Source organism: Leptidea sinapis, chromosome 22 (genome assembly GCF_905404315.1).
Source record: "Leptidea sinapis chromosome 22, ilLepSina1.1, whole genome shotgun sequence".
Classification (NCBI taxonomy): domain Eukaryota; kingdom Metazoa; phylum Arthropoda; class Insecta; order Lepidoptera; family Pieridae; genus Leptidea; species Leptidea sinapis.
This window is the reverse complement of record NC_066286.1, coordinates 11,357,985-11,384,507: the sequence shown is the minus strand read 5'-3', so window position 1 is coordinate 11,384,507 and position 26,523 is coordinate 11,357,985. Positions and strand designations below refer to the sequence as shown.

General features: G+C 35.7%; 1 protein-coding gene across 1 annotated transcript in view; it reads left to right on the top strand.

The window, feature by feature from the left end:
• The window catches only part of LOC126970812 (glutaredoxin domain-containing cysteine-rich protein CG31559-like), a 96,400-nt gene that overhangs the window by 30,042 nt on the left and 39,835 nt on the right, over window positions 1-26,523 (top strand). Inside the window, exon 2 of the mRNA XM_050816935.1 lies at window positions 18,037-19,600. Coding sequence (XP_050672892.1) covers window positions 18,197-19,600 — 1,404 coding nt within the window. The 5' untranslated portion in view covers window positions 18,037-18,196. The remainder of the gene's footprint in view (window positions 1-18,036; window positions 19,601-26,523) is intronic.

Here is a 26,523-nt window from a genome sequence, read left to right as displayed (position 1 = left end):
TGTTGTACACACTCCCCCCACCAATGACATCCAGTGATGTGTACCCATCATGTAAACTTTTTTTTTCTGTTTGACCTAATCCTCACAGTCCAATAAGTGCCTGCGACGCTCGATTATATTATTATTTAGCTCTTGGGCTACCCTACCATTATATAAATTGACATCATTTTCATCAGATAACTATGATATCTATATAAATCCTATAATTAATAAGGCACTAACCTGGTTGATAACACTATATTTTGAACATTGTGAAACGCAAATGATGTATTTATTCGATAGATAAGTAGCAAGTAGCCTATTCGTAACTTTACTTGGACATTGTAAAAGAGCCCCGTACTGTCTTAAGTTTTCCCACATAGCTAGTAACGACCCCACACACACTGCTATAATTTAATAAATGTTTTGTTTTGACCTAAGTCTATAGATGGAAAGCAGTACGTGTCAAGCGTTTTAATGGTATGGTCTAAGACTCTTTAACTTTCCAGTGCCGTGCCAACTTAATGCATCGATGAATATGTAGTGAGTTCATTCAGATGTTAAGTGTACGGAAAATTGCTTTTAATTTCTAGGAAACTTATGACTTAAGGTGGCACTCGATAAGTAAAGCAGTAAAGCAATTATAATTTTAGTCGAAATACAAATACAGAACTTTAAACATATTAAAAAAAACAAAGCATGATTGAAAAAAAATCATACGAAATAAAGATTGTAAGAATGAATTAACTATATATAACATTCCAATTATTTTTATTATCAAAGGCCAAACCAACCACGATCAATGGTTTTATTGTTTCAACTCACAATTGTCGTGTTAATATAAAACTTTATTATTTTTATTGCATTTATGTTTATCGGTGTTTTAATTTTAATTGATTATTTTATTGTATCCTCTCTAATCTGAAACTTGTTGGCATTTAACCTACAAGGAAGCCATTTAATTTTTAATATACACTTAGATATTTTGCAATAATTACACATTTAAATTTAATTAGACATTAAATAATAAATAACTGTAGTAAGGGTAAAATAATATTCGTTGTGTTAAACATACTTATAAATAGCTTGGGCTTGCAACTTCATACGCTTCGAATATCGCGTTCAAAAGCTCGCTAATAGTTTTGGTATTACATATAGCCCGTTACATAAATATATTATTAAATTATACAAATGATTTAAGTCCTCTTTAGTGCTAATTCCGCCAATATTTGTCTTTAAAACAATTCAACACGTGTTTCGCCTCTACACGAGGCATCCTCAGGACGTGTTGTCTCGCCAAAATCTGGCACGAGTGTCGAATTGTTTTAAAGACAAATATTGGCGGAATTAGCACTAAAGAGGACTTAAATCATTTGTATAATTATGGATTTCTGCAAAGTAACGCCTAATTCAATATTTTTTTTACTATTAAATTACAAAATAAACTGGTTTTTCCCATTATGGAATGGTATTACCATTGCGCCATGAGAAGGAAAATTATGTGAAAATATTATCCCACGTAAATGGCTAATTTTTGATCAATTTCGTTCAATTCTCAATTTTAGTAATAAATCGCTAGGTCTTTGTCCACCGTTACTCACACCACACCACCGGATTTACATACATACGCTAATATATATTACCGTAGGTTTTGCCGTATTAGCCAAACACACTCGAGGATCGTAGTAGATAGTGATGCTCTCTTCGGAAAGATGCCGCTGCCCATCCTTCGTTATTTGTATATTTTACTCACCTCTTACGAACCCACGAGAGGAGATGGGATGGTGATATTCTGGTGCGACACCATAGGCATAGTACATCATATGGCCGTTGGAGCAGCAAAGTCCTCAAATGGCGACCACATACCGGAAGACGCAGTGTTGGTAGGTCTCCCACAAGATAGATCAAAGATCTGGTCAAGATCGCCGAATTGGACAACCGGTCGTCGTCGAGATCCTTTAGATCCTAGCCTTTGTCCAGCAGTGGACTTCGCTCTGCTGAAATGATAAAGCATTATGTTTGGTATTATAAAAACTTAGTACTTATTTCAGTCACCGGTATTTGATTATCACCAATATTATACATACCGTTTCGTAAGTGGTATTTACAACTGCCAATCTCTTTTTAAATTATCTAATAATAAAATTATATAAGCGAAGAGGATTCTAGAAATTAATACCGGTAACATTCATAAATGTTAATCTGGCGATAAAATAATTATTACAATGTTAATTTACGTTGTCGGATCAACGTAATTAACATATTTTAATTTCTCATTATGTAAGTATCACATTTCATATAATATCTAATGACGATCAAAACTAATTTGCAAAATCATTTCTTTTATGCTACACTTTTGACCGACTTTAAAAGGCGCATCCCCGGCGAGTGACGTGGCTTCATAAGCGCATAAGCTAGTGAAGCCCGAACATGAGGAAAACTTCGTGTCCGCGAATTATGAATCGATAATATTTTTTTCATGACGGAACATGTCTAATAATAATATAAAAATATCGGTATAAAATATAATCCTAACCAATAAAAAAAACTGTACATTAAATGTTTTTTAATAATACAACTAGACTGTGTTCTTTAAACAATTCTGAGTCCAAAAAAGTACTATACGGAATATTTCGGTTTGTCCGTTTGTCAGTATGTATGTCCGGGCAAAAAGTACTGAATATATTCAATTCTAATTTTACATCAAACAAAAAGTCGGAACAACATACTATAACCTATATAAGAGGTATTTCATTTGGTGCTTTATATCGTCCACACAGACAACCCTTCGGGTTAGTAGTAATATAATCTTGTTTACATCAAGACTTAACAACAGTTAGAAACTACATTCCCATAGATGCAGTTAAGTTAGTATCGTTCATCCGTCCTTGCGACTTGGCAACCCAACGCGAACGTTCTAACCATAAAAATGTACGCAATGGAAACTGAAGTGACCATTTACGGCAACTTGTTCCGTGCATCCGCTCAAACTTGACCAATAATTCTTTAGTGAGAAATTAGATCACGCCGGCAGTCAACGACAAGTTTACAAATCTGATTTATCTTCGTTACATTTATAATGAGCAATCATTGATGTACAATAAACAACTCACAATCGCGCTCGAAAATTGTCTGAAGCAAATCTCTGCCTACGCATCTATTAGGCAGAGTTTTTGTTCAGTTGTGTTTTGACAGCGCTTTGAATACAACGCCACTCAATGACAAAGTGTACAGTGAAAAACAGTCCAAATAACAGCATAATACCAGTAGGAGGCTCCTTTGCACAGGATGCCGGTTAGTTTATTGATACCACAACGGCGTCTATTTCTACCGTGAATCGGTAAAGTGTGTCGGTCTGAAGGGCGCCGTAGCTAGTGAAATTACTGGGCAAATGAGATTTGACAACTTATGTCTCAAGGTGACGAGCGCAGTTGTAGTGCCACTCCGAATTTTTGGGTTTGGGCAGTGCGAATCAATTACAGCAAAAAAAAACACGGTAATCATCTTTTAAGTTACATAAAAACTTAGCCTATTTAATATAACAAAGAATCTATGTTGCCTGCGCGGAACCAGACAGGAACCATGCATCATTATCTTCTTTAAAATCTACTATACTATAAGGCCTTCTAGTAGGCCTTCTTTATCAATGAACCTTTAATATATTTTTTGAATTTGTTACTACTGAACAGATTTAAATATAATTTTGCAGTGCAGTAAAAGTTCCTTATTCGCGCTTCCTTCATTCGCGTTTGCACTATTCGCGGATTAAAAAATTGTGACTCAATTCCTACATTCGCGGCTAAAGTTTTCTTTATTCGCGGATGCAATCGGTACATAGTACACGCATATTAATAAAAAGAATTCCAACATAGCCGTAATTGCGAATGGAATAGGATGAGATGGGTACGAACAGATAGGATCAAGTGACATTCAGGAGTTGCTTGAATCGCAAGATGAAGATTCGACTGAAATCGACTTGGAGGAAATATTAAATTCACATCCCATTGAAGAAGAGGCTTCAACAAGCACTGGAAATGTGACATTTAATTCTGAAAAATCTAACTGAAGGCTTAAAAAAGGCAAATGAGCTTTGTGATTTCTTTATGAAAATAATTGACCCGAAGAAGTTGAATTGGAACGAAGTCTTATTTTAAACAGGCAAATTGCTAATGCCAGTGCTGAATATCAGTTTGAACTGAAGGACCTTTAAAAAACTGCCAAGCAAGAAAAAAATTGCAAAATTCTTTAAACCGTTGCCTAAGCCTGAAGATAATAATTAATAAGTATGGTCAAAAGCTTCAATTAAATTGTTTTTTTTTATATGTTTCTTTTTATTTTGTCACCTAGTAACGTATCACCTATAATCCCATATAAATTACCATTACGTATTCACGGTTTCTGTATTCGCGGCATATTTACAGAACATATACCCCGCGAATAAGGAGATTTTATATATTATTTATTGTATATTAACAAGAGGGAGGGACTACAGATAAAGGCTACATAATATTATCACTCAGCTTAGAAGTTGTATTTGAAGTTGGTCTAAAGAAGAGATTATTCGGTTAATTTTTTAAGACTACATCGTTTGTAATACATTTGTTTCTAAAATGAGTCTCATCATGGCCTTGACTTCGTGGCTTTTGTGTTATTAAATGCCGTCATCTCGTATCCACAAAGGCCAGAGTGATTACAATCTCATAACAATAATCGCTTTGCGAAGTCCGACATTCTTGGCTTATTTTAAATATTCATGTCTTTATAGAATTGCTTCTATATTGAACAAGCTTTTTCCGGGACGATACGACATGGGTACCTTCAAAACAGCGCGTACAATTTCCTTAGGGCAGGGGACCGAGCCAACGGCCTTAAGGAATCTGGCATAGCTTACCTCTCCCGTACAAGATTGCCATAGCTTTAATTAGAATTAGAACCATTTTTATTTATTACAAAAATAATACAATTTTCTTTACAAAAATATCAAAACTATATCATGTTAAATAGTGTTGGTAAACAGTTAACAATTTTTCATACAATATTTATCTAGATTGAATGATTAACATGGCTCCAACTGTAAGAGTTAGGGGTACTTTGGTGATTTTTTTTTCGCAATGTCTATTAAAGATAGAAATGTAGAGAAAAAATTATTTTTATTCTCATATTCTGTTGATATATAATTACTTTTTGGAAAAATAAAAGCTTTATATAAACCGTTAAATAATTTTCAATTATGCGTTGTTTTGACTATTTCTTGGGATAGCAGCCTTAAAGACTGGCAACGGTCCTGTGATTTCTCTGGTATTGCAGGAGGATGTGACCACTTTACACCAGATGACCCGTACCCTTTGTACTCCTTGTCCATAAAAAAAGCTACTGCTCAAGACTTCGTTCGCATGAAACACGTATGGCGCTCCCTTAGGGACCCTTTATACTTCGGGTTAGCCTGTAATCTTTATACTTTCTATCCATTGTCCCCTTGACAACGTATTATGTGCAATTTTTTTTAATGATCGGTTTTTTAGTTGAGGAGTGAAAGCGGAAAAAAATTAATCATTGAAACATTGGCATTTGTATGGTATCATATCTCAAAAGAAAAAAAGGAATCCTTGTAGGATCAATTTGTTGTACATCTGTCTTTCTGTCAAAGCCTTTTTTCTCGGGAACACGTAGAGGTATCGAGTTGAAATTAAAACGATATACTCAGGCCTTGTCTTACAGTCTCCTGAAACTGTGAAAAAGGAATATATTTCGACACTATCAAGGGTAAAAAACTGTTCTTGAAAATATGTAACTCGGCCAGAAAACAGCCCTTACACCATTTCACATTAATTGAAAATTAGTTATTTATGCAACTGTTGTGTAATAAGGGGTATTAAAACACGAATGTGGGTTTATCACGCGAGGCGAAGCCGAGTGTGATAATAGTATCACATGAGTCTTTTAATACCTACTTATCAACAGTTGCATACAAGACTTTATCTACACCCAGAATATGAATCCTCTAAAAGATTCTGAAACAGTTAGCTTACTGCTAACATTAAAAACAGCCAGCCCTAGTAGTAACCTAATATCGTCCCTTACTGATTATATACAAATAAACTAAGAATTAATGAAAGAATTATTAATTTTAGTAGTAATTTACATTTTGTATAGTGCAATTATTAAAATTCACTTGAATATTATGTTATTTTGCAGCGTTTAAAATATCCGGCGGTGTGCTGTCAAAACTTGAATCGCTCATTTTTTCAAGAAAAATGGCGGGGTTTGGAATAACCTACTTTTTTTACGGCGCGCCATGTTCTGGTAGTGTGGAACGCGCGTAAACGAAAATGTTCTTTTTTTTTAATTCATACTGATACCACGCATCGAGCAATAGGAATGTGGCCGTTTGTTGAAACTCTTTGTGCATGAAGGGATCGAAAAAAAAACCAAGGAGTGTTGTTATAAAATTCAGTACAACACAACACTCGTTTGGATGATGTAATGGTTATTACGACATTGGGTGTTTTAATGTTGGTAATAAGCTAACTGTTTCAGAATCTTTAATAGAGGATTTAAAGCATGGGTGTAGATAAAAAGTTTTACAGATTTGCGTGGGTATAGTGTGTGCGTTTATATATGTGTGTATGCGTGTGAGAGTGTATATGTGTGTGGTATCTGTCATGAGTACCTACATCATAAAGATTAAACAATGGTGTGAAATAACGCTTCTGTATGATCGTAGGTATGTTCTTACATCCACTAAGTAATGTTTGATATTACGCTAATTATAATTTTTTATATCGAGACATTTGTTTATAATATTATAAAGTTTTTCGCTGTAAGCTTAGACTAGTAAAAACGTGTTTTAAGACTATCAATGTATTTGTCGACGTTTTGTCTCTGAAAATAGACAAATCACAACATCAAAAAGCGGTCAAATAGATACGATTTTTTAATTTACGCGGGAAACTTTAATTATATATTGCTACAAGGGGGCAGTATAGCCGATGTCATTAACGCTTTATGACAATCTATGCGTTCGATTTACATCTTGCTATTTCAGTTGAAGGGGAAACAAAAAGGTTCAATCGTTAATTTAATTTATCGAATTTCATTCAACGAATTTAATTCATTTAACTTATCGCTTCAATTAAAAAATACTTAATTTAATACGCGGACTGGCATCGAAAATCAAACGTCAAATACGAGACAGCTGACCAACGTCGGCCATTTTTTTTCTATCGGGGGTTTAATAGGTTTATAGAAGAGTTCTATCTTTTATAAGTCACATAGTAAATCATCGCCACCATTATTATCATTAATCATACCAGACGGAAGACGTCCACTGCTGGACTAAGGCCTCATCACGACGATCGATCCTGCGCTACCCCCATCCATTGTATTCCGGCAATCTTGACCGGATCATCCATCTTGTGGGGGCCTACCAACACTACATCTTCCGGTACATCGTCACCATTCGAGGATTTTACTGCCACAACGGCCATCTATCCTTCGAGCTATGTGCTCGGCCAATTGCCACTTCAGTTTTTTAATCAACTGGGCTATGTCAGTGACTAAGGTTCTCCTACGGATTTCCTCATTTCTGATTCGATCTCGCAAGGAAACTCCGAGCATAGCCCTCTCCATTGCCCTATAAGCGACAATAAGCTTTCTCATGAGACTCATAGTTTACCAGTAGGAGGCTTCTTTGCACATGCCGACTATATGGGTACCACAGCGGCCCCTATTTCTGCCGTGAAGCAGTAATGTGTAAACATTACTGTGCTTTGATCTGAAGGACGCCGTAGCTAGTGAAATTATTGGGCAAGTGAGGCTTAACATCTTATGTCTCAAGGTGACGAGCGCAGTTGTAGTGCTGCTCAGAATTTTTGGGTTTTTCAAGAATCCTGAGCGGCACTGCATTGTTAAAGGCATGGCGTATTAATTACTATCAGCTGAACGTCCTAATCGTCCCATCCCTTATTTTCATAAAAAAAGAGTTTGCGAACACGTCTGCGTACCGTAAGTCATCACTGGCAACACACACTGATCACATGTTTAACGAAGAGATAATAAGTATTTTAGCGCTAATATGTGATATGAATTTCATTATTAACCAGCTTATATTAACGACGTTTTAAACATCCTATAGTACATTACGAACAAAACCACTGACTATATAACATTCGTACTACTATAACTCAAATGACATTTAAATTTGATTCTCTCGTGTCGTGCTCCAAACGATAGGCTTTGATTAAATCGTGGTCCGGTTTGTCTCACATTCATTTTAGCATTACAATCACTTTTCTATAACGCCAAGGTAAAGTTCAAATTGCCAATGATAATGAATACTTTAAAATGATTGTGATTGATAAACGTTATTTTCCGCTATGTAAAGTCAGCTTATGTTGAGTAAGGGGCGCGATCAATCAAAGCAAAATTTTGCTAGAGTAATTTATTCACAATGATAATGATGTCTTATTACTTTATGATACCACAAATTGGGAATAGAGTGACCGCTCTCAGGCTGTTAAATAAGGGACAATAAGGGATGAGACGAGCAAGGCGTTCAGCTGATGGTTATTGATATGCCCTGCCCATTACAATGCATTGTCGCTCAGGATTATTGGAAAACCCAAAAAATTCTGATCAGCACTACAATTGCGCTCGTCACCTTGAGACATAAGATGTTAAGAATCATTTGCCAGTAATTTCACGCTACGGCGCCCTTCAGACCGTAACACAGTAATGCTTACACATTACTGCTTCACGGGAGAAATAGGCACCGCTGTGGTACCCATAATCTAGCCGGCATCCTGTGCAAAGCATCCTTCCACTGGTTCCGGCACTGGACACTCCATTCCTATCCCGCTATTATGCCATCGACCCACCGTCTCCTGAGTCTTCCGGCTTGTCTTTTTCCTATCAGTCCCTTCCATTTTGTTATCTTCAGCGTCCATATTTTGCCTTTGCAGATATTTCCAGCCTACTGCTACTTTTACTTTCAACAACATCTGAAAGCTTGGTTTTTTTCCTTATAACTTTGCTTCTAATTTTTCATGAGCATTTATCATTTCTTTTTTTGGCTATAGGATGCTTCTTTTTCCTTAAATAGGTACACAGTTGTAATTTGAAGAAAGAAAATTGATAATTGTAATTACTACAAATCACGCAACATTACTCTATTCAAATTTACATACATTTGCATCAATGTAATTAAGTTTAATACGATTTATCACGACGGAATGTCAGAGAAGAGTTGTAATATGTGATATATTTTTTTGTTTTCAAACTGATCTAATGATGGGCAACATATTACTATATTATTTAAGGATATTTGATAACTTTTTTTGACAGTTCTTACGCAGAAAGCGACTTATTTAAAAATAAAAAAGCAAATGTAACCGAACCTAAGTAAAATTGTAGTCTGTTTATTATATAACATGTATTATATGTATTACCTCCCTCAAAGGCCGGCAACGCTCCTGTGATTCCTATGGTGCTGCAAGAGAATGTGGGCAGCGGTGATCATTTAACACCAGATGACCCATACGCTCGTTTGTCCTTCTTTTTCCATAAAAAAAATTATTACTAAAGATTTTTGTTTTTTTTTTAAATTCTAAATTCAATAATCGTTGGAGCATACCTTATAAAGCATCAAATAAACGTACATATAAGCAATTCGAAAATGTTAAATACTTAGTAGTTGGCGGGTGAGGATCTAACGAGGTCTGGTGGTGAAAGTCAAGTCAAATCTTTTACGCCACCGAAGCTTAGAGATTCTCATTGAAAATTGAAAACGAACATTTTGACAATAAAACATTAGTAATACTTACATCGGTTTAAACGTGGTTTAATAATAAAACACTATAAAAGGAATATGGAATACAGTTCGTAAAGAAGTATATGATATTTTAGACAAGCCTTACGAATTATTAATACTTTTGAACGCTTCACTTTACGCTGATTCGTTTGCTAAGAGGAGTATAGAAAGATTTGCCATAGAACCAGGGCCATTATGCTTAGTATCAAACGGTTACAACTAGAGTCTAGAACAAACAGCACTGGCTGAAAACTGAATGCCAAAGGCATGTCAAGACACTGATGAAGGCCTTTATAAAAATTTATCTGAGCTGGTGCTTTCTCTAAGAAGATACAAGATTAATCTATTTACCAGAACAATAACTAGTTACTGCAAACTAAATGAACATCTACATAGATATCATAGATCATATCACCATCACATCAAAATTTTGAGCGGCGAAATTTCTCTAAGATGTTGAATGTCAGTAGGCCAATTCAAATCCCAATAATGCTTGGACAATACTGGTTGATGGCGGAAAAAGACGTTCCTCCTCCATTGGTAAAAGTTAAGCAAGTGTCAACTTCTCTTCATACAAAGTAAAACCGAAATCCAATGATATCAGCATGGTACGCAATAAAAAAGATAATAAACATTTAATATAATAATAATTTGTAAATAAATTGTAAAATAAACCCGTAAGGGTGCATGAAGTATTACAACAAACCGTGATAGATATCAATAATATAATAAAGATTCTTGCGAACTAATTGTCCGCGGCATAGCTCTCAACGAGATGAAAACTATAATTGAGATGTTTGTAGTTATTAGTGATCTTTTACGCTCCGTTGAAGCGGTTTATATGTAGTTTAAAATGCAAATACTCGTCTATCTATTTGGCCACAGAACAGGTAAAAGATATTTAAACTGTTCGGTGATTTGGATAGTATTATTGTTTCCTTGTTATTATTTTTGTTTCCATTACTGTTATCGTATATAGCTACCCAAGGAGTCGGTCTAAAAAAAACATAGACAGGACGAAGGTCATATCAAATGTCCGTGAAGCACCTACTCCTATAACAATTGCGAAAGAGGTCACTCGTCGGGCAGCAACTCAACAACTGGGATGAGCAGCGTTCGGAAAGCTCCGTAAAATCTTCTCCTCCCAAATACCACAGTGTGGTGAACTATGGCTCTCATGAGGAAGCTCATTGTCGGTCAGAGAACAATGGAGAGGGCTGTCCTCGGAGTTTCAGAGGAGGAATTTGATATCGCAATATTAAATCAGAAATGAGGAGATCCGTAGGAGAACCAGAGTCACGGACATAGAGCAGATAGTTCGAAACTGAAGTGGCAATGGGAAGGCACAAAGCTCGACGGATAGATGGCCGCTGGGGCAGTAAAGAGCTCGAGTGGCGACCATCTACCGGAAGACTTAGTGTTGGTAGGCCCCCCACAAGATGGTCTGACGATCTGGTCAAGATTGCCAGAGTAGGCTGCATGAGGGCAGGACTGTGCGTCGTCATGAAGATTTGGATGCTCTCCAGCAGTGGACGTCTTCCGTCTTCTGATGATGATTGTTTCCTAATAAAAAATCACGTTTGGATTCTACAAAAACAAAAAAGGTTTATTCTAAATCAATTGGTAACCAATTGATGATTTTAGGTGATATTCTTAGCGCTAAAAACATTCACGGGCAGTGTTTCGAAGAGCTGTTTTACCTAATTCCTGCTGCCGAATTCCACCTTCGAACGACACGCCACAAATTACAGTATCATCCCTACCATCTGGATTTGTGGGGTTTCACCACAGACCGGTTTTCAAGAAACTCTTCCACGTACCTACAAAGCTGTGGAATGAGCTTCCTTGTTCGTTGTTTCCGGGACGATTCGAAATGGGTATCTTAAAAAAAAGGCATGTAGCACCTTTCTAAAGAGTGTATAGCCTGTTTGCTCATTTTTTCTTTAATAAAAAAATATCATAAAATAAATCAAATTTCCCTTCCATCTTCTTAGTTTTGGTATTGATAGTCGACGGTCTTTACAAAAATATTTCAAAGGCCTCCAATAAAAATGCGTCTTTTTTATGAGAAAGCGTGGCGAGACGAACAAGATATCACACCTGATGACTACTGGCCATTATAATACAGTGCTGCTCTAGTTTTTATTAATTGAACACAAAATACAAGATGTTAAGGCTCATTAGCCCTAATTTCACTAGGTACGGCGCCCTTTAGACCAAATTACAGCCAAAGAACTGATAACATTTCTAGGTGTCCTTACGTATATGATTAGTTAATTTTTTACTCAAAATAGGATATGAAAATGCTTCAGACCTGAGTAGAACGTGCGCAAGAAATTAAGCGGTTTTCTTCTTTTATCTAATATATAAAATTCTCATGTCGCAGTGTTTGTAGTTAAACTCCTTCGAAACGGCTTGACCGATTCTCATGAAATTTTGAGTATTGCATATTGGGTAGGTCTGAGAATCGGACAACATCTTTTTTTCATCCCCCTAAATGTTAAGGGTCCACGCCAAATTTTTTTTTTTTTTGGAAAGCCATTTTTTTTTTTAAGAAATGTCTTATTAAATTTGTTTGATTATGAGTTAGCATTAAAAAATACATACAACTTCAAATTTTCACCAATCTAAGATCAACAGTTACTTTTGTATCGCGATTTTAATATCGGCAATACAACGTTTGCTGGGTCAGCTAGTTTTCAATAAATTATATAACTATATTTATTTTTCGCATTATCGGGTTGTCAGGTCGTCTATAATATTCGTTTATTTTAAGTATATGTTCTAGATACAGCACGTTTAATTTCATTATAATATATAATATTGACACACTGTTACACAGATTATCTTGCGCCAAACTAGGCATACCCTGTACTATGGGTAGAAGACAACGATATATTTAATACAATATACTTCCTTAAACATACATAAATACATATTATTAAATATCCATGACTCGGAAACAAACATCCATATTCATCATATAAATGATTGCACCTACCGGGATTCGAACCCGGGACCTCTAGCTTAGTAGTCATGGTCATTAACCATTCGGCTATATATATAAATTTAATATGTAAAGATAACTAACGAGGATATTACCGAACAAACAGATTTCAAAATTTGCAAGTCGTTAATAATTGCCATAATTACAATTGACACTGCAACACTTATGTAACCGACGCAATGTCAGTTAAACCATGAATTGTGTCAATAGTTCAACATTTGTATCAAATTCCGTGACAAATATTACAAAACGTCAATAATTGTGAAGTGTAACGTAATTTTCGATTCGAATTTCTTAATAATATTGACCATCCGTTTTCAAGTAAATTGTCGTTTAAATATGACAAGTAAGGCAGTAATGTAAGCAGTTTACTTATTAATTTACATTTTTTTTTGACTTACTCGTGTAATTTAGTAATTGACGTTTGTGTATTTTGTTGCATCACTTTGCATATATTGTAATTGAAAGAGCGGACTTAGACTTTGCTCAGACTTTACTTACGTAAAAATTAGCTGAGTGTAAGTTTAGCATAATCATTGATTTCGTTTTTACAGTCATTAAACAGGTGAAATTATACTGAGCTCTAAGACAGCCCACGGCGGCGCTGAGACTTGGACACTGAAAGCTGCAGACCGCAAACGCACCTTTGAGATGTGGTGCTGGAGAAAGATGCTCCGTATCCCCTGGACAGCATTTCGACCTAATCTCTCCATAATGCGTGAACTCAGGATCTCCTCGCGATTGTCTTCCGAATGTCTGCGCAGAGTTTTAGAATACTTCGTCACATCGCAAGGAAGGACGATGGAAACGTTGAGAGGCTCATTGAGGTTGGCAAAATAGATGGGAAGAGGCCTCGTGGACGCAGTCCAACACGATGGTCCGGCCAGATCCGCTCCGCCCTCGACTCTACGGTTCACAATGCCTTTCACACCGCCAGAGACAGGAATAGATGGAGAGCGATTATACGTAAGAAAGTGATACAGAGGGGTGGTCACGACCCTCAGTACTGAGAATTACGACGCAGGGAGGAGGAAGACAGCCCAATGCTAAAGTCAAGTTCGCGTTCTATCACACTCAAGCAAAGTTTTACGTATGTAAAGTCTGAACTAAATCTGAGTATGCTTTATAGATCTTAGCCAAAGCATTTTATGTCTTTATTATATAGTATTAGTCATAGACACGAGAGTTGAACAAACATACCAAGATTTACGTATTTATGCTGCTTGCGGACGACTGATTTAGTTGGTAGAGCGATGGGATTGATTGATTGAGAGGCGCGGGTTCGAGTAATTCTCCACATATTTTGGTCACAAATTTAATTTGTATAATTAGTAATACTAAATATTTATACCGTTAATTTATACTATATTTTTTGTTAATTTGAATTACTTTTGATTTGTAGTTTTTATCGTTACCTTTTGACTTAAAGTGTCGTATAATTTTTGGAAACTTCACTGGTGAATGTGTGAGTTTTAAGTTCTGTTAATATTTATTATGGTAATACTACGGTTTGTTTCGTATAAATGAATAAATAAATAAATAAAATAAATATTATTCTGACAACAATGTAATTCTGTGAGTTTATATCAGAAGAAACCATTAAGAAGCAACACGGCGTAATTAAGTAGACCATGCAAACAGACAGAGAAATATATTGCCTCATAATAGATTGTAATTTCATGGATTCAGTTAACTGTTTCATTATATCAAATGTATATGCATCTGTGTTACTTAATATTCACGTAATGTGCAGAATTGTAAATGCCTCCTAAAGAAAGTCTCTAATTTGTAAGATCAGAAGATTTTTAAGCATTGAGGTCAATTGGAATTAAGACCACATACTCACACCAGGGTTCAATCGTTGCCTGCCACGCAATGTGCTTACAGTTTTCGATTTCGAATCATTTCGACAGTGCTCTTGTGATTCTGCTGGTGTTACAAAAGCGATGATCACACACAATCGTAAAAAAATAATTATGATATTGCACTGTTATACTTTTCTATTTTATCTATCTACCATTAGAAGATCATAGAATTTTCATTATGGTTATATAGATTGCATCCTTGGTGCGTCAACGGTCCACTATATTTTATAGTCCCTCGCGTGTCTCCTGCCCCTGTTTGCAAGCCTGGCAAACAAATTTATTCAGAATGGTCATTGTTGGCAAGACCAGTCCAGTCAGTTGCAGTCATCAAGACCTTTCCAACAATATATATTTGGGGTCACCTATTGTGGTTGCTGACGAATTAAATTTCCAACGCCGTCTTTGTACTTAAACCACCTAGACGTGTAAATAAAGTGGTCTTAGGAGAAAAAATATGGCCACGAAGACAGAGATCCATATTATTGTTTCCCCATCTATACTACAGCCTAGAAACCGTAGGAGCTGCTTCGTTGAATAAAGTCTTGGAGAAGAAGACGCTTTATTGAAGTTTAATGAGAATTTATATTCTCCCAGTTAGCCCTACGCAATACAGATGATTCCTTAGTCTGCATCGGCCAGTAGATGTTTCTGTTGCTGTTAGCAAACCTAAATGGAAGATTCTCAGACTATGGAAGGTCTTTTTGCCATTGGATAATTAGTCTGCTACTTTTGGCGCCATATTCAAATTCAAATTCAAATATTTTTATTCAAAATAGTAGGTATGTGACAACACTTATTGAAAGTCAAAAACTACCACCCATTCCAAAATGAATGCCTCAGACCTGAGTAGAATGGGCGCAACAAACTCAGCGGGCTTTTTTATTAATCGAAAAAATATGTTTACAAAGTAAAATTGTACAATTAAACTTATTATTTAATACTCTGAGGACGGTCGCTCCATTCCCAATATGTGGTATCATTAAGAAAGTCATTTATGTTATAGTAACCTTTACCACACAAACGTTTTTTAACAATTCTTTTGAATAACGTAATACTTTTGTTTTGAACATTTTGTGAGATCTTGTTGTAAAAGCCTATACATCGCGCCACAAAATACTTACTAACTCGACTTAGCCGAGTAGTAGGCATCATAAGTTTATGTCTGTTCCTGGTTTTAACACCATAAGGTTATGACAGTTTCTGGCAAATTCACTTATGTGCCTATGACCATACATTACATTATCAAAAATATATTGAGAAGCTACAGTCAAGATGTTAATTTCTTTGAATGTTGATCTCAATGATTCTTTAGGACCTAGGTTATAAATAGCGCGAATAGCCCTCTTCTGCAACACAAATATTGTATTAATATCGGCAGCGTTGCCCCATAGCAATATACCATAGGACATAATACTATGGAAATATCTAAAGTATACTAGTCGCACCGTATCTATGTCAGTTAATTTTCTAATCTTTTTAACCGCGTATGCTGCAGAACTAAGTCTGTTCGCCAATCCTTCAATATGGGGGCCCCATTGTCATTTGGAATCTAGAGTTATGCCAAGAAATATAGCAGATTCCACCGGATCTATCACCTCTCCGTTAAACAAAACATTTGAATCTACATTTTTAACATTTGGCACGGTAAATTTAATGTATTTAGTTTTTTTTCTATTTAACAATAGTTTATTAGCGCTAAACCAGTACACGATGTCAGATAGAATATAGTTCACTTCGTCATACATAGCTTGGTTTCTTTTCACTTTGAAAATCAGTGAAGTGTTGTCCGCAAACAATACTACTTTATGTCTTTTCTCTATAAGATTAGGAAGATCATTTATATAGATAAGGAAAAGGAATGGTCCAATAAGGTTGCAACATGTAGCATGACTCTATTGGACTCTCCGAGAATGTTTTTATGAGAACAAGTGACGAGACGAACAAGTCGTTCACCTGATGGTAGATCTTACGCCCTATTATAATGCAGTACCGCTCAGGATTCTCCTTTGCTCTCCTCTCCTAATTTACCTAGCTTTAGCGCCCTTCAGATCGCAAAACAAATAGAAACTGCACACTACTGCTTAAGGGCATAAAAGGCTGCTGGCCTCCTGTGCATATTATCCCACCCTAGTGTGAAATGAATGTGATGCATTGACCCCACTGTGCATCGATATATCGAACCCACGTATGACAGACAGACATCCAAGTAAATCGACAAACATCTTCCACTGAGGTCTTATCTCATTCATTTAATTTGAATTTCCCCTAGCTAGGGTAGAGGGCACCCACAGTGCTTCTTTATAGCGATCGGTCCTGACCATCTGTCTTGATTTCACTCCAGGTCTTTCCAATGTCATTCGCTTCGTCAGTGACATTCCGCTGACAGGTTTGCTTTGGACGGACACGTTTGCGTTTTCCTTAAGGGTTCCAGTCGGTATATGGATCCCTTTAGAGAGTGTGGCCTATCCAGCTCCATTTGTGGCATTTTATCTGTTGGTCGATGGGACTTCATGAAAGCGTTGGCATAGAGGTCTTATCTCCCTTGTTATATATTCAAACGATGAAACTCATGAATTAGTGATATATTTTTTGTTGCGCCACATTTAGCTCAACGCTGGATGCGTCAGAAATTGAAAGTGATTTTATTTTATACAAAATGCATATTTTTAAATGTATCATTGACTTATTAGCTACATATCAAATTAAGTAAGTTTTGATTTGAATATTTTCAGTTTAGATCGAAAATCAAATCGAGAATCTAGTCACAAAAATTACACTAATGAATGTCATAGTAATTACGTTTTACACTGACATATAAAGAGTAGCAGATCAAAAATTCGTTAAAGATTACGTAGTTATTACTACTACTAGTAGAACTATATACTTCGCACACATAGGGAGTACCTATTGTCAATACAGGGCCCAAAAGCCCTTTAGCGCTTCGTATATCCTGAGAGGCAAGGGTTCGAATTCCACATCATCCATACATTTTGGTACAAATTAAATTTGAAACTCAATTGCATACAAAAAATACATTTGAATAAATTTACAAAAAACGGTGAGTGCTTAGCAGTGACAACTTCATAATGATGGAGTTAAGTTCATTGTTCATAAAGAATAACATTTACAATATCTATTTACTCAGGTAACTTTTGGTCTCAAAGATCGCACTCCCTAATGAACTCGACCCAACTTTACCCGAACGAGCATTTAATAGCCGAACATAACAGGTCTGTCTCGTTCGGTTTTTACATCAAAAATAATAAACACAATGCGATCATAACTCTTTTACTCCGAAAATATCTTAAACATTTACTTAACACAGTTTTCGTGAACGTATTTTTAACATGTTATTAATAAGCACTCTCTCTTTGCAGGTACAAATAAGAACAGGCCAACCGTGCACCCGCTGACCTACAAGTACAGCCAACACCGGAACTATTATGCCTTATACATCGACCGATATCTAATCCGATGCACCTGACTCGAATAAAGTACCGGAAAACCCGTTAATTATGTCGATTCATTAAATACATCATGGAGGACGTAAGTAGTCGCCATAACCTTGAATACATCCCGTCAATGCCAACCAAAATGAAACAAACAAGCATGACTACTTTTACGCAAATAACTGGAGATGATATCAAGGTAAGAATGAACGGATTTAGTGATAGAGCCGATATGGACTCTCTAAGTTCGATGCACTCTCTTGTCCTTAATTCTAAGACACCATCTGCAACGGTATTTGTTGCGGCGACCCAGTCAGAGCGACCGGAGAGCACGCTTTGCTCAGACGCACTCAAAACAAACGGTCCGCATGTCGTCACTATCAGAATAAACACAGACGATAAACCAAAAGCGCCGAAGATATCGAGCGTTCATCTTAAAAGCGACTTTGACACGTTTAGGATCAACGACGATAAGAAAAATAACAGTTTTGTCAGACTGAACGTAGAGGAAAATTGTCCAAAAATCCTTGAGGGCGAAGAACTGTGCAAGGTCGATAGAGCGCCTTATATTTACTGTAATCCGTACGTGAATCCGATGACTAACACGATAATGTCAAGCGGACAATGTTCACCGAGCGACACTCTAGATTCGGGGACATGCAGTGACCTTGACGGCACACCGCCTCCATTACCAAAAAAGAAATCGTCGGCGAAGAAAGCAGTCTCTGTTACAGTCATTAGCCCTGCGAGAATTCAAGGCGAATTAGATTTTGAAGATAACGACTCAAATATATCGTGCGATTCGCTAAACAGCAGCGAGCTAAATGGGAGCGTGCATGCTGAGGAAAGTCGCAGCGAAGATGCGAGTAAAAAAGAAAAACAATCGGCGGATACTTCGACACAAGCGTTCGCTAAGGTGAACAATAAAGACGGTGGCTTTCTACCGCTAGGTTTGCTGCAAGATATTAGAGATCGCACAGCGAAACTCACGACAGTCGATGCCGAAAGTGATTCACAAATCGATCGAAGGGAAGTGCATCAGAATATTAATATCGATGTATCGAAAGAAAGTGTTCAACTAACTTCGTTCCGGTTGGTTTCGCAGTTTAACAACGAATTGAAGAAAACCACAGCGGAACCGATGCAAACGAATTTGAAGTCGCCGCTTATCAGTGAAAGTACTTACGAAGAGAGAAAGAAATTAGATAAAATGAAAGAAGAACAGATATGTTATAGTAGTCATTACTTTGATACGGACAAGTTTTACGATTTCCATTTAAATGAGAAGCAGTTTGATGAGGTTTCTGTGAAAAGTGTCAGTGTTAAGAGTGAAAGTGATGTGCCTGAGGTGGAATATTTTGCTGGTGTTAAGGACTTTAAGAGCGAAGAAGCGCCGTCGACTATTCGTAGTTCCAAGGGTACAATACGAGGGGTCAAAAATCGTGTCCGCAATGGTATCGCAACCTTCCTTCAAATGCAAGCCACAACCAAGGTAAAAATTTCTTATTTTTATGTATATCAAAATAATTTGTAATATGCCTATTATATGAGCACCCTACCAAGTAACATAGCACTTAATGCTACTAAAAATATATTTAAAATATATAATATATACTTTTTGTCCAAAATTAATAATACTAGAGTCTGCCAGTAGGTACTATAATTCATTATTTTTTAATTATTACATGAGCTATTTAATTACTTTGTATAGAATTTTATCATCTAACATTCCCTGTGTTGCCATCGTTAAAAATAATGTAATCAAAGATTGAGTTGAAATAATGTTATTTCAAATACATATTACCTACAATTTTATTCGTCTTGGACTTATTTCTATGTAATATTCCACTTTGCCAATGTTAATGCTTAAAGAAGTATTCAAAAAAAGCCGCAGAAGCAGTAAAAGGCCTCATAACACAGCGATAAGCCTAAAAGTTAGTTAAACGCCATGAGATATGTAATAAAACTAGCTTTTACCCGCAACAACGCTAATTTACGCCATTCCGAAAAGCTTGGAAATTATTCTCTTTCCTACCATAGTTTATTTTCACCGTCATATGTTATTAAATCTTGACTCCACCTACATTTTTTATGAAAATAAGGGACGAGACGAGCACGATGTTCAGCTGATGATAATTGTTACGCATTGCCGCTTAATATTTTGAAAAACCTAAAAATTCTGAGCGGCACTACAACTGTGCTCGTCACCTTGAGACATAAGATGTTAAGTCTCGTTTGCCCAGTAATTTCACTAGCTACGGCGCCCTTCAGACCGAAACACAATAATGATTACACATTAATGCTTCACGGCAGAAATAGACGCCGTTGTGGTACCCATAATCTAGCCGGCATCCGGTGCAAAGGAGCCTCCCACATACAACTCGTATCTTGTTCCATCGGGAACTCTAAGAAATTTCGGTTCAAATAGTGTTCCTATGTTCCTTATATCTGTACTCCTGACAATGTGTGTGCAAAATTTAAGTGCAAAGCGTCACAAACAAAGATATAAACAATATTTTCAAGGATATATCTTAATGAGAGTGTCCCGTTTATACTATGTTATTATTTATTCTATGATCAAGACCTCAATATTGTTATGTAATTATTTGCCCTCAATTTACGTTTGAGCGCAGTGTAAAAATGTACTTTTATGTCAGCACACGTACAAGGTAGTTCTGTAGAGGTCACACAATGTTTGAAAGTGAATACACGATATGAAGTGATTTTTAAAAGGTTTCCTCGGTCGTACATTATTTAGATCCTTGAGGTTGATGTTAGAATAGTATTTCTGCGAAAGCATGAATTCTATCCCTTTAATATTAAAATGATGATTTGTCTTCTATCTTTATGTTATGAGTTATAAAGAGTATTATCAGCGTAGTTCACATATTATAATGTCTGTTATATTAAGCCTTAAGCCTCTTAAAAAAAATGCAGGAAGAAAGTTTTTAAAATCCATTACTTTAAATAGCATCTTAACTATTACTGCCTAGAAGATAGAACACATTACACAATGATTCCCCTACTCGACTGTTGCTTCTCAATATATTCTTGATAATGTAATGTATGTTTATAGGCACATAAGTGAATTTGCTAGAAACAATCATAACTATAAGGTTAACACCAGGAACAAACATAAACTTATAATGCCTACTACTCGGCTAAGTCGAGTTAGTACGTATTTTGTGGCGCGATGTACGTGCTTTTACAACAAGATCCCAGAAAATGTTCAAAACAAAAGTATTACGTTATTCAAAAGAATTGTTAAAAAACGTTTGTGTGGTAAAGGTTACTATAACATAAATGACTTTCATAATGATACCACATATTGGGAATGGAGCGACCGTCCTCAGAGTATTAAATAATAAGTTTAATTGTACAATATTACTTTGTAAACATATTTTTTCGATGAATAAAAAAGGCCGCTGAGTTTGTTGCGCCCATTTTTCTCAGGTCTGAGGCATTCGTCTTGGAATTGGTGGTAGTTTTTGACTTTCATTAAGTGATGACACATCCTATTTTGAATAAAAATATTTGAATCTGAATTCGACTTATTGAGAAACTCAACTTTGCCTAGTGCCTGCAAAATTCACCCTTGTAGGAATCACTATCACAGGGATTGTTGATGAAAACTTTACTTTTTACTTATTCTTTTCATTTGTATAAAATTAATTAGTGATGTATTTGTATTGTTTCCAATAAATATAATATTAAAGGGGTATTTTATTCAGATCATTCGTTATTTTCTGTGTCAGTTATCAATGCACGGTAATGCGACATATTTGTAGATAATCTATTTACTATAATATTATATATATTTACGATTATTTATTTATTATTTAATTATGGTATTTCTTATAAATCAGACTATGTACAAAAATAATAATAAAATCCGACTGGACGTTTCAGAGATTTCGAGTAATTACAACTTACTACGTAAAATAATTAATATATATATATATTTTTTCGAATTCCAACGTTCCTTTTTTACTAAATTCACAAAGCGATGCGGGCGGGAACGGCTAGTTTGATTATAATAATAGTGTCAGATACGTCATCGGTATCTTAAAAAAACAGCACGTTCACGTTAAAAGGAGAAGAAATCAACGGATGTGCATTAGGCGCAGAAAGAAGGCATATAAGTGATTATCCCATACAAGCGCGTATACTTTTCTAAAAGGCCAATAACACTTCTGTGATTCCGGTGTCCAAGAGAATGCGGCGATAATTACTTAACACCTTCCATGAAAAATATTCCTACGTAGATTCGTTCATTAATCATATTGATGAAAAGCGTAATTATTATGAATGAAATACTTATTTTTTGGTTCTCTAGCTATTTTCAAAACAATCGTTCTAATTTCACTAATGGGAGATACTAATCTTTACTAATAAACAAAGAATAGTTATTTTCCTTCACACTGCAAAAACCACTGAAGCAATCGGAATAATACTTATACTATAAGATGTAGCGTGTTTTGAAGAAGGTAAGGTTCTTTTAATATGAAAATATTCTATAATACTACTAATTATGACAGTAATCGTGACCATCATATTCACGAAGCATTCTTACATAAACAATGAATTCAAGCTCTAAAGGTTGATGAATCCAATATACGATAGTTTATTTTATACAGTTAAATATTTATTAGTCTTTATGAAATAATTTATATTATTTAAACACGACTTATAATATATGAGATACTGCACCTTTACAAACTAATTTGTTATGTATATTACAGCCATTGTTAAATATTCTACATCTAATATCATCATCTGTATTAGATTGAAAAGAGTGGCCGTTGAGTTTCTTGTACATGTTCTTCACACGAGCTCAACTTTTTACGAACATAATATGGTGAATTCAGTAATTTAAAAGAAATATTTCTAGTGACGATTCAAAAGTGCTCAGTTTAAGCCTAATTGAAATATTATTACACTTTGATTTTGTTTTTATTTCACTAACAATTCATTATACTGACTTATAAAACGCAGGCGTACGTTCGCGATAATTAACTGCTACATAGCATTTACGATTCGTTTGCTAGAAGACAATGTTGTTGTCTTTTGATTATGAACTTATCCGTGTTTGAATTCCTACAATTATTTGAAAAAGAATTATGAATGTAATTATTTTCCGGTTCTCTAGCACTTGTCAAAACAATCTTTCTAGGCTCTCACGAATTGCGGAAACTTTTACTATACATTTAACACTAACGTCTCATTATACTGAATTATTAAATCTATGCTTCCATGATAATTAGCTTGGTCTCATAGTTTTTTTATTTTCTTTTGTTTTGTTTAGTGCCAGGTTACATATCCTATATATCATTAATAATTGTCATTACTTATAGTTAGTGTTGGTTTAGTTTGAACAATACTTCTTCATTTTAGATTTTGTTTGAATTTAATTTGTTAACCGACTTCAAAAAAGAAGGAGGTTCTCAATTCGTCGGTATGTTCTTTTTTTATGTATGTTAACTCATTAATTTCGACTGGGTGAACCAATTTTGATAATTCTTTTTTTATTTGAAAGCTGGTGCTTCTCGTGTGGTCCCATTGTAATTTGATAATGGCCCTAGATCTGACAATGGCATACATGAGAAAACCATAAAAGTCTTAAATTTGCTAAACATACGTATAGCAAAGTTGATGATAAATGTACGAATAACTCAATATCGCGCCAACTGATTTCAATGATTCTTTTATTATTGGAAAGGATATACTTCAAAGATAGTTTGGTGAGACTTTGGTGAGGTTCTGATTACGGAATCCATGACAAAGTAACGGAACTCTTCAATTCTTAGGAATTAATGAACGATACTCGGCCGAATCCTTTTATTCTATCCGGATATTTAAGCCATCTACCATAACATAGTTATGGTCAAGTAATTGTCGTAGTCGAATATGATGATTAATGGGACTCCTTAACAACGTATTTCTAACAGTCTGTAATCAAATTGCAAACCGCTTACGTTCATTGCTGCATTGAAAAATTTAGTATATTATCTACACATATTTAGATAAATTGTTAGCTAGTGTACTTCAAATTCACTTAAAATCAAAAAAATCAAAAATATTTTAACAAAAAAACAACCGACTTCAAAAACACTATTCCAAAACAATAGATAAAATGCACTAAAAAGTATAAAAATAATTGTGTTATTATTAGATTATACAATCTAATTAATTAATCTAATTCCTATCTTGGATGACACCGACTCCAAAAATTACTTAGATTGTGATTATTTCCGGCCATTTCCTCTGAACTCTTGCTTTAATCTCATCAGTTGTTGAGAGGAGAGATCTGAGTCGATGGTTCTGCCCAGCGGTAAAAGATATTGAACAATGCTCTTCCAACTCCACCATACAAATTATCACATTATTGCGGGTTTTGCCACAACCTGATTGACCTTTGACCACGACTTTTTACGGATGTTCTTTTCATACGTGATCCACTTTTCATCACACCAGTTATTAATCTTTTTAAATATTTTTGACAGTTTCATTACGTCTCATTAAAGAATCGCTAGTGAGTTCACTGTTCGTAAGGTTTCTTTCAGTGTAGCTCATGTATCATTCAAATATCAACCTTGTTTGTGTACCGTACCTCCTACCTATAAGAAAAGGCGCTGCTGTGAGATCTAGCATCATATGCAAAGAAGCCTCCCTGGTATTAACAGTTTGCGAGATATTGACTATGGGTTTGGTTCTACTTTTCCGAAGTGTAAAGGTTGGTATTATGTTAAATATACAACTCTGATATTCTAGGATCACTTTCTGACAATTTCCAACTAATCTAAGAATACGATTTTAATTTGTTTATTTGGAAACAAATATAAACAAACACATATAAACACAAAAATGTCTCCACAGTATCACTAAGTACACTTAATATTTAAATTTACATTAATATTACACCTAGTAGCAAGCAACCAGTTGACAAAATAGAAGATTTTAAATGATAGAAAATAATAAATAAATAGAACATAATTCAATTGTAGATTTTCTTACAATTTAGAAGAAATTTCGTGATTTGTAACTTACTTTGTTTGTGTCAGGATTTGTTTTATTCTGTGAATTGTAAGTTTTAGAGGAACACGAAAACATATTTACATCATTAAATCTTGAGCTTTGTAGAGCAAACATTCTGTGCAATGGCGTACGTATACCAGTATTTCTACTAGTATTTGAGAGATGAAATAAATTTTTAGAGCGTGTAACTAACTGCATTTGCTGCTAAACATAATATTATGAGTGTCGTTATGTTTGTCGCAAACAATCCAATGCAGTTAACACGACGCACAAATATATCAATCAAAATTTAACTCGAACTGTGGAAAACAAGCGATCCGAAGGCACAAATACTAAACAGCTTTGAGATGCGTCATAACAATGTTATAGATGTATCGATCTTGCTGCTAGTCCGGATAGCCAATAGCAGGTTAATGGAATTACGAAGCAAATGCTTTGTGTGAAATACGTTTTATTATTTTATCTTTATAACTCAGAACAAATAAAGTCGTAGTTAATGTGAGTCATTTAAAAATACTGCATCTAATGGAGCGTTTATATGAAGGCTGAGATTGTCTTTAACACGATTTATTAAGATGTCTTTAGTAGTCGGTGTGTTTGCGTAACTGAATTGGCAGTGGGCAGGGCTCATAGCTCAAAGGACAGATGGCCTTTGGCAGTAGGAAGGGCAACCACGTACTGGAAGACGCAGTGTTGCTAGGACCCCCAAGACGGAGCGATGATCTGGTCAAAATAGCTGTAATAGGTTGGTTGAGGGTAGAGCAGGACCTATCATTGTAGAGATCTTTGAGGGAGGCTTTTGTCTTTCGACTGAAGTGAAAAAACCTATTGGTTTTGGGAACTAAGCGCTGTGTTTGATCAGTATCAATCAATATCAATATGAATTTTCATTTAATTACTAGTATTGATACATTTACCCACCGTCATCATCGTCGGAAGACGTCCAGTGCTGGACAAAGGCCTCCCGCAATGATTTTCCCGGAGACCGGTCCTGCGCTGCCTTCATCCAAAGTATTTCGACGATCTTGACCAGATCGTCGGACCATCTTGTGGGGGGCCTACCAACACTGCGTCATCCGGTACGTGGTCGCCATTCGAGAACTTGACTGACTCAACGGCCATCTGTCCGTCGAACTATATGCCCTACCCACTGCCACTTTAATTTCACAATCATTTTGGCTATATTAGTGACTTTGGTTCTCCTGTGGATCTCCCCATTTCTGATTCGACCTCGCAGGGAAAACTCCGAGCATAGCCCTCTTCATTGCCCTCTGAGCGACCATAAGCTTTCTCATCAGGCCCATAGTTAGCGACCACGTCTGCGTACCGTAAGTCATCACTGGCAACACACACTGGTTGAAAACCTTCGTCTTCAGACAC